This window comes from Euprymna scolopes, chromosome 35 (genome assembly GCF_053919585.1).
Source record: "Euprymna scolopes isolate OS-2025 chromosome 35, ASM5391958v1, whole genome shotgun sequence".
Classification (NCBI taxonomy): domain Eukaryota; kingdom Metazoa; phylum Mollusca; class Cephalopoda; order Sepiida; family Sepiolidae; genus Euprymna; species Euprymna scolopes.
This window is the reverse complement of record NC_136516.1, coordinates 35,000,924-35,018,436: the sequence shown is the minus strand read 5'-3', so window position 1 is coordinate 35,018,436 and position 17,513 is coordinate 35,000,924. Positions and strand designations below refer to the sequence as shown.

The 17,513-nt window shown below is 31.5% G+C and overlaps 1 protein-coding gene across 1 annotated transcript in view; it reads right to left on the bottom strand.

Moving 5' to 3' along the window:
* Nucleotides 1-17,513, bottom strand: part of LOC145259809 (GTP-binding protein 4-like) — a 64,569-nt gene that overhangs the window by 28,746 nt on the left and 18,310 nt on the right. The window contains exons 4-7 of the mRNA XM_080117602.1: nt 14,668-14,751; nt 12,469-12,622; nt 8,374-8,466; nt 3,932-4,081 (exon numbers count right to left, since the gene is read on the bottom strand). Of these exons, the coding sequence (XP_079973728.1) occupies nt 3,932-4,081; nt 8,374-8,466; nt 12,469-12,622; nt 14,668-14,751 (481 nt within the window). The remainder of the gene's footprint in view (nt 1-3,931; nt 4,082-8,373; nt 8,467-12,468; nt 12,623-14,667; nt 14,752-17,513) is intronic.

The window sequence follows — 17,513 nt, the reverse complement described above, 5'->3', positions numbered from 1 at the left end:
AGGTTTTGATCTCATCCTGAGTATTTTCTTTTCTTTTACTTACAACAAGTGAAGTGTTTAGAAAAAACATAATACTCGCATGCACATGTCTCAGTTTCTTTGTTTTTTTGTTTTGTTTTTTTAAAAAAGGAATTTAACGTTACGTTTAATACCTATGGAATTTTGTTCATAATAAATAAGAATTCTGCAATAATTTAAATTATATTTATGCGTATTTTACAACCGGACAATGCTGGGTGGTCTGCTAGTATTCAAGAAAAAAACCATTCCTAATGAAGGTGGAGGTTTATACATTGAGAAATATAATGTAAACATAAATGGCGAACACCTACTGAAAACATTTCATATTTCTCTAGAAATTTCTTCAAAATAAGGTCATCCTTATAACAGGCCTAGATATCTAACATTTGTGTGTTTTTAAATAGGCACAAGATTTCAAGTCACTTAGTTGCTAACACTTCATATTCATTGCTGCAAGAGTTTCATTCTAAAAGAATATTCTAATCTAAAAAATTTATTTAAGCTGAGATTATATATACAATATCATAAATTAGGTTTAAATTAGAAGCTTGCGAGTATACTGTAAAAAGACAAAATGGAGTTTTATTGAGATTTTTTCATCGTTATCTCTATATAAATAAAATGAACTCATTTTTTCCCCTTCGACTTTGACCTTTATAGGACTGCACCTGTATACATTTGGTGCAGCCGTATCATTCACAAACTGAATCACAACATCTGCCGTATGTTATAGGCTTATTACGTATCCAGTATCTCGCTGATCAGAGTTTCCTATATTCTGTCTGGTGAGAGTCCACTGTAAAAATCGGTTACATTTAATGGAAGTAGTAAAGTATACTCTCTCTGCTAAATTCATCCTTCCACCGCCACTCACTTACACCGTTCCAGACCGTTCACTGGAGACATTTAAAACCGACCACCGGTTAGAATTTATCTAAAAACTGGACTGGACTTACGCTGAAACGAACCACGCTTACTTTGCCATTGGTTAGCATAAAACATAAACACAATTTATAAAGCATTTATTATAATAAAATTAGATTTAAACAGAACACAATCCGTTACCTGGAATTGAATTCGCAATTACATTACTTCGATTTCGTTATAACCCGCGTGGTGAGAGTTTTATGAAAACCTGGTTTGACATTTACGTGAAACGCACCAAACTTACTTTCACAAACACAACTTCCGTTTTGCTCTCTCCTTTCGTTCTTTTTTTCTTTCTTACCTTTCGTTGTCTTTTTCGCTTTTTTGGTGATGGTGGTACTTCCCTATGTTTCTCTTTCTTTCCTTAAACATAAACACAAACTAAACGCTATACGTTATCTTGAATTGCATTACCGAACACATTACTTCGATTACTCGACTTCCATTAACTTTAGACTCGCGTTGGTAGGGTTTTCTAAAAATCAGAACTGCGATTTACGGGACGGCATGTTTAACATCGTTACATTTTCATTTTCTTATGTTGTGCTGATGGTGGTGGGGGGACTACTTTCCTATGTTTTCAGTCTACACGATATTTCACTTTTGTAAAGCTTTTTCTTACCAAACTTCCTTTATAATCTTTCCTTTCGGTCTTTCCTTCTTTTCTTTCCTTTTTCTGCTCTTTCCATTGTTAAAACGAAACGAAACGAAACAACCTGATATTCCAGGTTTTACTTACACTCTATCACTCTACGACTCTTACTTGTGTATCCAACTCTATTTGTGCCACGTTCCTTGGTACTGGTCGCGGTAAGAGTTCCCTGCCGAACACCCTAAAAAAACAATGAATTCTCCCCGCACAGCCGCAAAGGACATGTTTTAGCTGCCATAGTAACAACTTTTTATCGACATTGTTTTACTGTTTATGAATATTGAAATAAAATACATTACTACACATTAATAATATCTCACTTTTAATCACTTTTATCGACTTTTTTAAACTTTTTTTACTCTTTTTAAATGACAACGTTAATGTTTATGAATATTGAAATAAAATACATTACTAAACATTTATTAATATTGAAATATTATATATATGAAATATTGAAATTATTCTTATATTGAATATTGAAATAAAAGACATTACTACACATTTATTAATAATATCTTTTTTTTTAATGTTTTACTGTTTATGTCTCACTTTTATCGACTTTTTCTTTTTTAATAGCATTTTCTTAAAATGAATATTAAAATAATTTCCCAACTTTTTACATTTCTATGTGTTTTTAGTTTTGTGTGTTGAATGAAACTTTTTTTTTTTTTCATTACAACAATAGTTATTGACCCCGGTTCTTTGGCTGACAAACGACATCTTCCCCAAAACCGGGGTATTGGAAACATCCACAGCAATGTTTTTTTTTTTTCAACAAAAATTGGCCACTACAAGAACTATGATTATTTCCATTTTTGTCCGCAATAAATAACAAATAAATATACATCATTACCGGTTTATTTCGTTTGCAAAATACAGTCTGATGTTTGCATTTACATAAACTTTACTCCCCTCATATATTATCTACATCGATTCATAATGTGGTAGACTCATACATTTCGTTCATTAATGGAAACGTTGAATTTATTTCTTTCGTCGGTAGAAGAGGGGAGGGGGCAATAAAAACATAAACTTAATTCTGTCAGTTTTTTCTTTTTCAGTTGAAAACGCAATCAAATATCATAAGTCAAACATCAAGACCATAGAGCTCATTAGTTGAGTATATAACAATTTTTCACTTTTTACACAATACAATCTTTTATAAAATATGCCACCAAAAAAGACTTCCCTTAGTCGTAATACAACAGCAGTTGCAACCAGAAAAAGAAGTCGACAATGGGAACATTATGAACAGTCTCAGGAAGACACTTCTGGTACTTTATTCTTTTGTTTTGATTTACTCAAAACCGCACACACCTCGAAACATCCGAGTAACGCCGGGTACCCCTGCTAGTTGATAATAAAACAGTAGATGTTTGTATGCGTGTGTGTGAAAATATTTAACAGATAAACTACTGGTCACATAACACTGAAATTAATAGGAAATAGTAATCATACATCAGGTATGGTTTATAACGAGTAAAATCTTTGTTTGGATGAGAATAACGCATACAGAAATATGTCGGCAAGTTAAAATGCAAAATGCTCATTTCAATTTGCCGACATTTCTATAAATTTTATGCACACAAATTCATTCATAGCTTTAAATGGTTTATTTTTTAAATCCTTATCTATTTGTTGATAGCTCACATGGTAGGGAACATGGCTGGAGAGTTAAATGTTTTGTTTTCAATTCTAACTGGTGGCACCAAAGTCATTTTTTTTTTTAACTTGAAATTAGTACTAGGGTACAATATAATATTCAATAGAGAATTGGCTCTGTAGTAATAAATACAAAATCTGCATGAATTAAAATATATTTAAGCATATTTTACAACTGAGCAAGGTCGACCCCCCCCCATTAGTTAATAAAAGACTAATTCAAAACAGTAGTTCATTGTCTTAGACCAAATTTGATAGTTAATTTTATAGATTTCATAAAAAATTTCACATTGTAATCTTAAAAAAATTATTTCATACTGACAGTGATGTTTATTCAAAAATATATTTTATTTCTTTCAAGAAAAAAAATGTTGCTTAAAACTCAATTTGAAGAAATAATTTTTTCTTATTTGTTTAAAACCTAAATCTCATCTCCATTTTATAAATTCTTAGAATGCATGCAATAAATCATAGATCTTCTCATATTACCAGTGTTGTTTATTCAAGAAATATCATTTACCCCCCCCCACACACACACAAACACTTTTTCTTGTTTTTAATTAAATAATTTTTGAAGTAAGACTTCTGGACAACATTATTGATGTACAACAAAAGATTTTAAAATAAATCCTTAAAAAAAATAAAATAAAACAAAAAAGTATTTCTTACCTGTTCCTCAATAGTTTGATTGCACTGTTCAGAGATGTCCATTACATAAAGAACTGCGGCTCTTATATGAGCCAGAGCTGTAATAGCCTGCATTTCAATTGTATTTCGGTTTTCCAAAGGATGATCTAATATACCAGGAGTATCGACAACCTAAAAAAGAAAAAAATTATTTGAAATTCTCAAGTCTTTATTTAAAGAAAGAAAAAAAAAAAAAAAAGATTGTTTTACAGCACAGCAAACCTACAGGTCATTTTGTGCCATATAATCTTAATTATAAAACTCAGGCGAATCTGGGCGTCCTTGCTTGCTGCTTCAATCTTGTAATAAATAATTTTATCAAGAATTCTTCACAAGTTTTAGTTTCAATTCTAACTGCTATCACTAAAGTTTATTTTTTTTAATTTTGAAATCACTATGTATTGGATACAATATAATATATAATAATGGATAAAAAACTGATGCTATAATAATATGAAATCTGCATAAATTAAAATAATATATTTAAGCATATTTTATGACTGGGCAAGGCCAGGCACTTCTGCTAGTATTGGATAATAATCCATAGAGAATTTATTCTATAATGATAAAGAAATCTGCATGAATTAAAATATAATATTTATGCGTATTTTATGACCAGGCAACGCCGAACAGCCTGCTATATTTAGAATAGTGGGTATGTATGAGGGAAAGGGACAGGAAGTAATTCTTTGATGAAACAAACCTCATTTAACTCCCCTCTGCATAAATCAATTTAAGTCTCAGTCTTTACTACAAAATTAACATTTTTAGGGAGAAATGTCATAACAGGTAAAAAGACAAAACAAGATAAGAAGAGAAAAAAAAACAAAGTGAGATAAAGGGGAAAAAAGAATGAGACATAAAACCCAGGCAGGTGGGCAGAAATCAGCTATTTCTGAAAAAAAAAAAAAAAAAAAAAAAAAAAAAAAGACAATATATTTATAGTGATTGTAAGTTCTGGAAATTTTTTTTTTTTTTTAATATCTTTGATTTCTTCTATAGGAGTACTTTAAAAGCAGGGAAGAATACGAGTGCTTATTTACAAGCATTTTCTTTTTCATTAAAATTTATTCAACACAAAACCAAGTTAATAAAAATTATTTTTAAAATTATAAACTGATGTTGTGCAAAATACAGAGATAAAAGAAAATGTGCTCCACTGAAAGTTATAAAGGAAATAAAAAATTGGTGGTGTTGCTATCTGATATGTCTAAACATGATTATCTGCCCTTGTCTAAATCCAGCAAAGATTTATTTTTGTATAAATTTGTACCTATTTACTATGCCTCCCCACGGGACAGAGTTAGACACCAGGGTCGTTTTTTAACGTGGAGAAAAGGTACAAAAATAAAAATTGTCTCAGTCGTGAAGGATTTCTCCTCCACCGAAAGAGAACAAGAAATAGAAGTGCAGCATCTGAAGAACAGATACTACACTTTGATCTTGTCCCGAAATTTGTAAGGTGAGTAACAGATTTAGAAAATAACTAATATCATTAAATATTGCAACAAAAATAATTTTAAAAAATGTATAAAAATAAAAAAAAAGGGGGTAAAAATAAACAGCAGTTCATTGTCAGAATATTCTTGTAAATTCTATCCAGTTTCTAATTCTCTGAAATTTAATAAGTGTGAATGTTTGATGGTAATAATATTTACATATCACAAGTAAAAAACTAAATTTAGCTCTAGCTATTCGTTTTACATGTATAATTTGCATTACATATCTTTAATATAAAATCTATAGTAATTAAAAAAAAAAAAAATGGTTTTCATTTAAATTACAGCTGTTGAAAATTGATGGACATTATATTTAAAGAAAGGTTTAGCCACTTTTTATAAAATTACTTTAATTATTGATAACATGCACAAAACTATTGCATATATATATAAGAAAATAGGACAAAAAAAATTAAAAATGAACAACACTATATATTAATCTATATAAATACAAACAGTAATGTCTGTGTATACATATTAAACAGATAAACTCTCTGCACATGCTTAAAACTAATCATAGCTTCAAGTGGTTTAATTTTTAAACTTTCTTATCTATCTACTGGTAGGGAACGTGGCCAGAGTGCTAAATAAGGGCACACAGCTGAAGCGCTAAATGTTTGGGTTTCGATTCTAGCTGATGGTACCCAAGCCTTTAGAAATCAGTATTATATATTAGGTACAATATGATATTCAATAGAGAATTGACTGTAATAAATAAAATCTGCATGAATTAAAATATATTTAAGCATATTTTACGACTGGCAAGGTGTTGAGCACCTCACCTGCTACTTTTATTATAAACTATTTAAAAAATAGCTACGCAAATTAGGCATACAAATGACTGTTTGGATCTTAACTCTTACTATACATACAGTTATTTCAAAAGATTATGTTGTAATGAAATTTTATTCAGAAGTGAAAAACTAGACGTCATCCGATGGTTATAAATCTATTATTGTTTTTACATGTGTAACTTACATTACATATCTTTAATATCAATATATTCTAATTTCAAAAGCTAATAGTCTTCACTAAAATTAATTCCCTTGAAAATTAATATATTTTAAGAAAAGTTTGGCACATTTATAGTCAGCTAACTTCCTGTTTGTCTGCTACCGGAAGCAGTAACAAAACAAATCAGTTCCTTCACTTTTATTGTTCTTCAGTATTTCTGCTGTGAAGCAATTTTTTTTAAATAAAATATAAGAAAAAAATATTGAAAAATATACAATAAAAATTAAATTTATACAGATAAAAATAAGTCTTTATTTGCACTTTTAATAACAATAAATTTTTAAATTTTATAGGAAATTTATGAAATTATAATAAAGTTTCATCTAATAGGTCTTACATTACTGTTTTGGTGATGCATAGTTCTGTGGTTGGCATTGTTTTATAAACTAAATAGTTTATTACTTAAAAAGATTTTTAAAACCTGTTTTCAATAATTCTTTAAAAAACTAATTCCAATAATTCTTAATTAAAATAAGACCGCAAAAAAAAAAAAAAAAAAAAAATACAAACTTTTCAATGATTATTAAATAAATAAAGAAAGATCGGAATAACGTAATAAAAAAAAGAGTACATTCATAGGAGATATAGACGTGAGAGAAAAAAAAGTGAAGGAACTGATATGTCTTGTCACTGCTTCTAGTAGCAGATACACTGGAAGTTGGAAAGTATGTTAGCCGACTATTATCATTTGGCGCTTCTATATTATAAAAACGAAAAATATTGAATTTCAAGTGAAACAAATGGTACCTACGTAATTGTCAGATCTCGAATAGTAACATATCCAAAAAATTATGAAAAACGATAAAGGTAAAAAAATAATTAATAAAAAAAGAAATTTGTGAAAACACTATTACGATGACTAAAAAAAAAAAAAAAAAGTTGACAGGGGAGATAATTAAGTTTTATTGCTTACTTCACGTGGTAAATGTAATTCAGAATGTCAGACAAATTATATTCCCATCTAAACTTTATGGAAAACTGTTTTTCATGAATAATTATTTTTCTACCTATCGTTTTTCATAATTTTTAAGACATTAATTGGTGTTGCCCACCTAAGTACAGGATACTCGCAGCATCTTAGATTAAAAAAAAATAAATAAATAAATAAAATAATGGATGTTCGTTAAAAAGTTAGTTAATAGTTAAAAAGCTCCCACCTCATGTTAAGAATGACTTTCTAAATAATGTTATTTCAGCATGGTTCGTAAACTGCATTTTTTTTTTCATTAAAATTGCACTGCAACAATTTTTCGATTATAATTGTTTTTTTTTCTCAATTATTAGCCATCACTAGCGTTTTAAAAATTGGCCAGCATTTAAGAAATACAAAAGAAAAATGCTGGTAGTTATGCCTAAGCTGGACAATCCGACTTTCAGATGATGTAAAAGGTACTTGTACAGTTTAATCAAGACATTATAAAACAAAACCATCAAAAAAGTTTATATTGTATATATCCATTTTGGAATGAAGTTCTCTGAAAAAAAAAAAAAAAAAAAAAAAAGTCACTTAATTTCATCAAGTTTTTTTGTTTTTTAGTTTTTTTTTTTTACAGCGAAAAAACAATTTATTATGATACCGAGCAAAAGGTTTGATTTTTTAAGAAGAAAAGCTAGCATTAAAGATGAGGAGGGAGTGTCGGCACTTTAACTGGAGTTATCTCTCCGTGGCGTGTTCATACAATTCAAAGATGGCTACCTTCAACATGCTGTCATAAAAAAAAAAAAAAAAACTACTTAATCAAATTAAGTGAAATTTTTTTTTTTGGAGATCTTCAGTCCAAAACGGATACGTACCTTTTTTTTTTTTTTTTTTTTTTTTTTTTTTTTTTTTTCGATATTTTCATTTTTTAATGTCCTGATTAAAATTGTACAAGTACCGATGTAAATAATTGAGAAAAAAAAAATCCTTACCTGCCAGCGTAAATATTTGTAATCCGTATGTCCAACAAACAGTGATTTTGTGGTGAAGGCATATGGTTGAACTTCAACATCCGCTCGGGTGATCTGAAAGAAATATTAACAAAACACTGTAAAGCGAGCACATTTTTTTTTTTTTTTTACATTTTCACCCCAAACAAGGCACATTGCCACTTGGGGTAGGGGGCTACTATCAGGGGCAGCAACTGCTGGGGCACTATGTTGGGATTTGGGCAGAAAGATGTCGGTTCACGTTACACTTTAACTTCTGCATGTCAGTACAGTTGGGGAAGCAGGGACCTGGAATGGAATTCCAGAGTCTAGCGGTTCTGGGGAAGAAACTACTGGAGTAGAAAGATCTTTTATATCTAAGGATCTCTATTGTGTTGGGGTGGGATTTAGCTGCCTGTCGGGTTTGTCGAGGGTGTCTACGTCATGGGGCACAAGTGTTTGCAGTTCGTCAGAGCATTCACCATTAAAATACTTGTAGAACAGGCAGAGGGATGCAACATTTCGTCAATGGGACAGAGGCTGAAGCTTAGATGCCAGTTCAGGGCCTATCAGATTGGCGACTCTCTTTTGAACCTTGTCTAGGAGTCTAGGAGACTAGTAACTGGCCATTGCTATTGGTGGCAGAGAAGGTTTCTTGTAATTTATATTAAGAAATGAAAGCAACCAAAAGAATAACCAACTGAAAGTCTGCAGTAAACGGTGTTTGGTAAGATTTGGCTCCTGATATTAAATTTAATTAAATTTTCAATATTTTGTAAAAAAAAAAAAAAAAAAAAAAAAAAATATAAATAAAAAGTTTTCATATTTTCCTGTGATCTGACAGTTAATCATTTCTTTATTTCAATATTTCTAAACAAATAAAAAATAAAAAACTTTAATACCCCCCCCCCAAAAAAAATCTGATCACATATTTGATTCCTTAATTTCAAAAAGTAATTTAAAATACAAAAAAGACCATCCTAATTGAATAAAGTTGCAAGTATCAGAGGAAAATACAGGGCGAATGAAGACAAGTTGGATTGACTTTGGCAAAAATGGCCTAAAACAATGGCACATCAAAACATGATATAATAAAGATATCATTTCATGGAGAAACATCATCACATACCACATATACCGAACATGTATGATGTAACAAATGCGAGCACATCCAGATTTCTCTTCACAAGAATAGGATCGACTGGTAAAGCCATAAATACCAACTGGTAGATTAGCTTGAAAGAGACATCAAAGGATGTGCAAAAAGCTTCACGCTTAAACATATACACTAGCTCCAACCACATATACTCATTCAATAAATTACTTGAATGCTGTTACCAAGATCACTCAGTTTTTTTCTTCAAAACAAATCTCTTTTGTACGACATATCAGTATAACTCATATCTGATATTAAAAAAATCATGCTAATTCAATGAAGATCTGTGATGCGATAATAAAACCTAATTTTACTCGACGAAACAATGTGGAGAACAACTGCCGCCACTATAAGGAAGATTTATCAACAACTGCCTCGGAAAAATTTGCAGAATTCCCAGGTCATTTATTAGTATAGCAACAAACCAACAAAATGGTCAAGAAACATGTTACAAAAGTTACTCTTCTACCTACCTGGATAATTTTGTTTTTAACTAATTTTAAAGCGTTTATTTACTTCTAAACACAAGTAGTACCAAGCACTTAAGTTAGAACAACAACAAAACAGTGGACATGAGGCTGTAATTTTTGCAGTCTCGATAATCGCTCAAAAATCAAACAAAATATTGATAGAAATCCATCCAATAAATGTCATCAACAACAGGAAACTGAAGCAAAGAATCTTGCATCAACCGAGATCCAAGTAAATCTTGTAAAAATGGCTTTGCTAGACTCTTCTTTGCCTCCATATATGATTTTTCTGCTTTGAAACTAATGAATGAGGGTGTTGGCATATCATAATTATTAATGGTTTGCAAAAAATTATGCCCAAAGACAAGTGTGTGTGTGTGTGTGTGTGTAGCACATGAATGATAGAAAGTAGTGGAAGAAAGGAGGATACGCACAGTTGACGTAGACGTTTTATTTAAAAGGAAGCAACACAAAATGATACAAATTACATCAGTTCGATATATTACATGAGTTTGTGTGTCACAACAGAAAAAAGTAATACATCATCTTCATTTACCCAGATTCAAAGTCATTCTTTCTGTGCGCTTACCAGTGTTTATCTCGTCCCATGTCTCCACACAAAAACTCACATTACAGAGGTAAAAAGGGAAGAGGTAACTCCGCCTGAAACAGAAGAGGGAGTTAACTCCCCTTGATCATGGTTCTATCGTCCTAATACTTTGATACATTTTTCAACTCCTCGGCTAATTTTTATTGCCCGTTGTTATGTTATGGTGTTCGCATATCATAATTATTAATTTTTTGCAGAAGATTATGCCCAAAGACAAGTGTGTGTGTGTGTGTGTGTGTGTGTGTGCAGCACATAAATAACAAAAAAGAAGTGGAAGAAATGAGGATATCCAAAGTAGACTTGACATAGACATTCTGACATTACTTAAATTTGTATGTTATAACTATCACAGACAGAAGTAATATATCTCCATCTTAGTTTACTCAGATTCCATATCATCCTTTCGTTGGCACCTACTAGCATCCATCTCGTCCTGCACTCGTATCGCCAAGCAAGAAATCACGTAGCATAGATAACAGGCAACTCTGCCTCAAACAGAAAAGGAATTAGCTCCTCTTGATCGTAGTTCTATCATCCTAACAGAAACCAAAGAAAGAAAGAGTGAAAAACTGGGAAACTGGCATCGTAAGCAGGAGACGGTTCGAAAGATGAATAATAATACATAGGAATTGTTGAAGAGATTTGCACAGGACCAGGTTGTTAGAGAAACTTTGCAACCTATGCCAAAGGTTAGGTGAGGCAGTGTGAACAATGAAACATTGTTAGAATATTTAACACTTTGATGATACACTCATAGAATCTGGCAAGCCTCGGACAAACCTTAACATGGTAATTCTCCATGCAATATCAGTTTTGCTTTAGAGGACAGAGACATGGAGAACAACTGCTCCAATGTGAGGAAGATTCAGACATCTATCTGCACCTGCTTCCGGAGAATGCAAAGAACACTGAGCGATTGAAAAATAAACTAAAAAGTTGGAGATGGATTGGTCACTTTTCTCTATAACATGAGAGGAAGAGGAAGAAGAAAAAAAATCAGGAAAAAGGAAGGAAAGATAAAGTCAGAGAGAGAGAGAGAGAGAGAAATAGAAATATAGAATTAAAATCAAGCCAAATAACGACGAAAATATAAATTAAAAGCTCTAGTGATTTGGCAGAAAGTAGTCTTTTCTTATCATTATAAAACGGGTTTTAACTAAAACACAGAACTCATATTTGGCTCCAAAGATTTAAGTAGAAAGGTGGGTGGGGGGAATAACATTCCTGTTATATCTAGCACACTGCACACACATATATATGTGTGTGCAGTGTGATTGTTCAGGTAACAGGGTACTCGCCTCACATGCAAGTTCAGATATAAGCCCAAATGAGCGCAAAACTAGAGTTTTGGACTTTGGTTTGTTGATTTACATGGCTTGTGTGAGCTGCAGCATTGTTTGACTGAAAATAATTATATTTCACATTCTGAAAATTCTAATATATATCTTCCGTCCTTAGTGTAGTTAAAATTTATTTTTAGACAGAGACAATTAAAATTTCTGTTCCAATCCAAAATGCCTCATTAAAAACTAACCATGTGTCTAACCCTGGTTTTGGAGAATATAAGGTGGACCTTAGGTTTACTTTTGTCTGCCTCATAATTCTTGCTTCCTTTATTTTGTCCTTTCATCCTAATGTTCCATAAGCAATATTTCTGACAACGGAGAAGGAATTGCATTATAGCGCCTATTGTTGGCAAGTTTTTTGCCATCAAGCAATTTCTTTTCTTTCATACATCAAGTGGCTTCATGCCTTGTCTGGAGCTATTGTCATTAAATAAAAAAACGTAACATTATATTTGCTTATATAGTACAAAATAATCCAATGAAGCCATGAGTTCAAAGTAGTTTTTTAACACTTACCTTATTTATGAAACTAGATTTTCCTACATTGGGGAAGCCACAAATTAGCAGGGTACGCGTGGTCGGATCTATGGTGGGTAGACGCGATAAATGCTGCCGGACTTGTTCCAAGTATTCCAAACTTTGCTTTTGCCGTTTCAAGATGGTCATCATTCTAAACAAATACAAAACAAAATTTTTTTTTAGCAGTTCAGTCTTAGGACCATTCCTCTTCCAACCTAACAAAATTTTTTATGCTTTAAAATTTTAACATCTTTAAACATCTTTTCATGGCGCTGGAAAGTTATTCATGATATAAACTGATGGTAAAGTTGAATTATTTCACTTTGTGGCGACTAATTAAAATTTATGACCATAAGCCGCCATCAATAAACTTTTTCTATTCTACCGAATGATCATAATTAAAAAGTTATGTTTATAATTAAAATATATTAAAATTTTCACCGATAATTTATAATTATTGTTAAGAATTCCTTCTGGCACTTCTATAGAATTGGGACGAGATTTTCGGAAATCGCAAAAAAAAAACTGAATTTCACATGAAAAGAATGGTATTTACATATTCCTCGTATTTTAAAGATGATTATATCCAAAAATTAGGAAAATCGCTAAGGTAGAAAATTTTTTATTAAAGAAAATAAAAAATAGAATTTGATGAAAACGCTTGTAAAACACAGGAGAGTTCAGCAGAGGTAATTTTCCGTTCGAATTAAACAAAAATGGCAGCAATTTTTCATCTGCTAACACGATTAAAGTTGTTTTTTTTAATAATTCAGTAATATTCGGGTAATTTCGACTGCATAATTTGGAAACTACCATTGTAACTTATTAGAATTGACAAAAAAATCAGTTCAAACCACTGTATTTTTATTTGAAAACTCCCATTTATCGACTACAATATCTCGTCCCAATAATGTAGAAGCATCTTCCTATATTAAAACTTTTAAAAATCTGTATGATATACACACCCGTGATGAAGCAAAAACATATTCCAAATACTGCGTATATTGATCAAAAACTTATTTTACAATTTTACAACGGCAATCATTTTTAATGGGAATTCAGAGGCATTAAAATATAAATCTAGTAAGTATGAATTTTTATTGAGTTATCTCCCTTTATTTTGTGACATTTGGGGAGTGGGTGAACAGGACAGTTACTCCAGGAACTCATAAAATTTTATTTTCTCATCGATCTATATCTATAAAAGTGAAACTGTATGTGAGAGGACAATTCTCAACCTATATCCTCAATAAATTTTTTATCTACAGACTTGAAATTTTGTACATAGGGTATTCAAACATGGAAAACTTTTTAATCGGTTTTCTTCCAGCAAAAAGGGCTGCCAAGGGGTAAAAATTGAAAAATTGGCACGGGGTGGTGTCATCAGATTTTTATCTGTTAATTGTTTCACGAATGTGCGTGCGTGCATGAATGGTTCACTTGACAGATTCTTTATCTTAATAGGTTTGGAAACACTTTTTAAAAGACAGTGTCAAGCTGGCCTAATGGTTATCGTAGTTGATTCACCGTCTTTAAGTTTTGGTTAGGAGCAAAGTGCAGTAGCTGTTCTAATGCCGCACTTTATCTTTTCTGTCCTCAGGCAGTAAATGAGAGATCAGTCTTGATTGAGGCAATTTTTATTTTTGCTCTTATTCAGGGTGCCCCATTTTGAGCAACTAGATTTTCCCCACATTAAAAACAGACGACGTGTCTAACTCTGCGCTCAGAGAGGTAAGTAAATATGAACCCATTTGATATAGTGGTTAGAGCATTCATTAATTGGCCAGGGGACTTAATAAACAAAGAGAGTGACAAAAGCACAAGTAACAGATAACATAAAATAATAGAGGGGGAGGAGTAAAACAACATACATTGAGAGAGAGAGAGAGAGTGAAAATAATAGAAACTTAGTAAAAGATAGATCACCAGGTGAGTTGATTGCTGATTACTACTAACAATTAAAATAGATGTTTTGTTTTCAACATAACTTAATCCCAAAACCGAGAAATATTTTAGCATGTATTTTCTGATTAAGAAAAAAAAGGGCTTTAGGGAAGCCAACGTTAATTAAACTTTAGAATAATAGATGGCAACCTTTAACTTCACACACTGCTCTTTTTCATTCTAAAATTTAGGGATCAAAGATCACAAAAGTATAATTACAATCAATAATTTTAAAATATCCTATTCACTTACCGACCCAAAGCCGCTTTCTTGAGTTGTTTACATCGATACAGAGAATCGCCATATTTTAAGAGTCGGGTATAATCCTTACCAACACTGAAAAAGGAAATAAATTATGTAAAATAAAAAAATTTTCAATAAAACTTCAGAAATATAGTAAAGATTAGATATCTTTTAAATACAAAAATTAACAAATTAAACTTTTTAAAAACCTACCCAACAACACAAGAAAAGAAAAAAAATTAAAAACTTACACTTTGTAAAAAGAAAAAGTCTTCTTCAATCATGACTTTTGAAAGAGAAATTTACTATTTTTTAAAAGACTGCAAAAATAATCTTAGTGTTCTTTTTTTTTTTTTTTCTTTTTTAGACAGGTTGAATGTATACTTGATTTGTGATTAAGTTGATATGCAAGTTTTATTTTCTAGACAAACTTTGTACGGGATGATCCCCCCCCCCTCAAGGAAAACATCCACGGAATCATCATTTCTACAATCCAACCATATTTAGTACAAATAAACTTCAACCTATGCCTGGCTTGCCCGTAACGTTTCAGTCATCAACATGTAAAAATCTTTGTTTTATCGTTTAATATGCAAATCTATATATCTATAAAAATGAAATTGTCTGTACATTTCCCTACCAAACTACTCTGTCAATCTTCAGTCTACAGACTCTAGATTTGACATAAGGGGTATTGAGATTTGGGAAAATCTTTTTAATTGGTTTTCGACCAGAAATTTGACTGTTAAGGGGGTTAAAGTTCAACGATTTGCCAATTTTGGGTCTAAACACTTGAAATTTTGGATTTAGGTTACTTGAACATGGATCAAACTTTAATTTGATTTGAGCTCAAAACAATAAATGTTAAGGGGTCAAAATTACGGTCAAAGTTTTAAAACATTTGACCTTTACAACCTCTACCAAATTACTCAGCCAATTTTTGGTCTAAACATTTGAAATTTTAAATAAAGTATATTCAGACATAGGGCAAGCTTTTTTTAATTGTTTTTTTTGGGGGGCTGAAAATTTGGCTGCCAATGGGTCAAAGTTAAAAAGATTTGAGCTTTGCAGTCTCTAAGAAACTATTTGGCCAATTTGGGGTCTAAACATTTGTAAATCTTACATAAGGTATTCAGACACGCAGCAAGCTTTTTAATCAGTTTTGGAGCGAAAATTTGGCTGCCAAGAGGTCAAAGTTGAAAGAGTTGACTATTGCAGACTCTACCAAACTCCTCCGGCAATTTTGAGTCTAAACACTTGAAATTTTAGATGTAGGTTACCTGGACAGGAGTCAAACTTTTTAATAAATATATATATATGCATGCACATGAAGTTATGAATAGTACATAGGGCCTGAGCAAAGCCGAGCTGAACAGCTAGTATAAAATATATATAAGATTTATTCCAGTTCTGAATTTTTTTATTGATTATTCATAATATTTTGATTCTTCAGGCTACTGTTCTCATCTTGAGTGTTACTTTCACAACGTTTCGATCGATATAATCTCTGACTTTCTCCAAGTGTATCTTGTTGAACACGGGAATCTGCATCAAAAGAAGGTCCAAGGTTACATCGACTGAAACATGCAAATAACACAAGATGAGAACAGTAGTCCAAATAATTCAGAGATTTATTTTGTAAGGTACAATAATAGAAGTCCATGTCAGGTAACAACAACTGATAATTGGCCTTCGGGACAAGATCAAAGTGTAGTATCTGTTCTTCAGATGTTGAACTTCAATTTCTTGTTCTCTATCGGTGGAGGAGAAATCCTTCATGACTGAGACAATTTTTATTTTTGTTCCTTTTCTCTACGTTAAAAAACGACCCTGGTGTCTAACTCTGTCCCGTGGGGAGGCATTGTAAATAGGAACAACAACTGATAAGCGAATTGACAAATAAACTGCAAAGTGTTTGCATTTGAACTTGCAGCTTCAACAGACTCCAACCAATTTCGCTCCCCTTAAATATGTGAACCATAGTCACGTGTTCAAACCACATCACAATTTTATAGACAGATCTTGTACGAGATGACTTCGCAATATGATGTCATTTATGGAAACATAAAATTTGCAATCCCTTCTTCAATCCAACCATATTTGATACAAATAAACTTCACTCTTTGCCCGACTTGTCCATCAAGTTTCAGTCATGAATGATCAACAGTCTTTGTTTTATTGCTATTTCATATGTAGGGATACTTTGATGATCGTCTCATCAGTAGATGTTATCTTGAACAGGATTCAAACTCACAGGATCATAACCCCCTCTCCCAAATTGTTCTGTCAAGGGTTACCTCAAAGATAACGTCTATTAATACAATCCCTAGACTATTCTTGAACAGACGAGGGTCATCACAATCAAAATCAGCGTGCAGTCAGGGGAGGAGTAAGTCAGAATTATTGACAATGTTGAACATTATATACAAGCATGTTTAAAATAAATACTGCATTGCTCAGGTGCAAGGATTTTAATGAGTTTTGTTTTGATTTTGTATACTAGATAAGAAATTTAGCATTACCTGAAAGCAATAATGTTACATGATAAGGGCTGTCCCCTTTTCATGTAAGTATAAAAATGGAGAATTTAGTTTAAAATGAAAATGAAATAGCATAGGCGGAATTCGAACCTCGTAATCTAGGTGTAGAAATAGATTACGTGTGAGAATTTAAAATTGTAAAACAAACATTTGTTTAGAATATAGATAAATATTTCAAGGAAAGAATGTGAACTCTCAAGTTTGTTATGAAATTTTAAATTGAAAGAATGCAGCTTATAAGATAATGTTTTTAACATATTGAATATAGATTAAAATTCTTTTTGTAGAATTAGGAAAAGTTTTGGACACGTATGT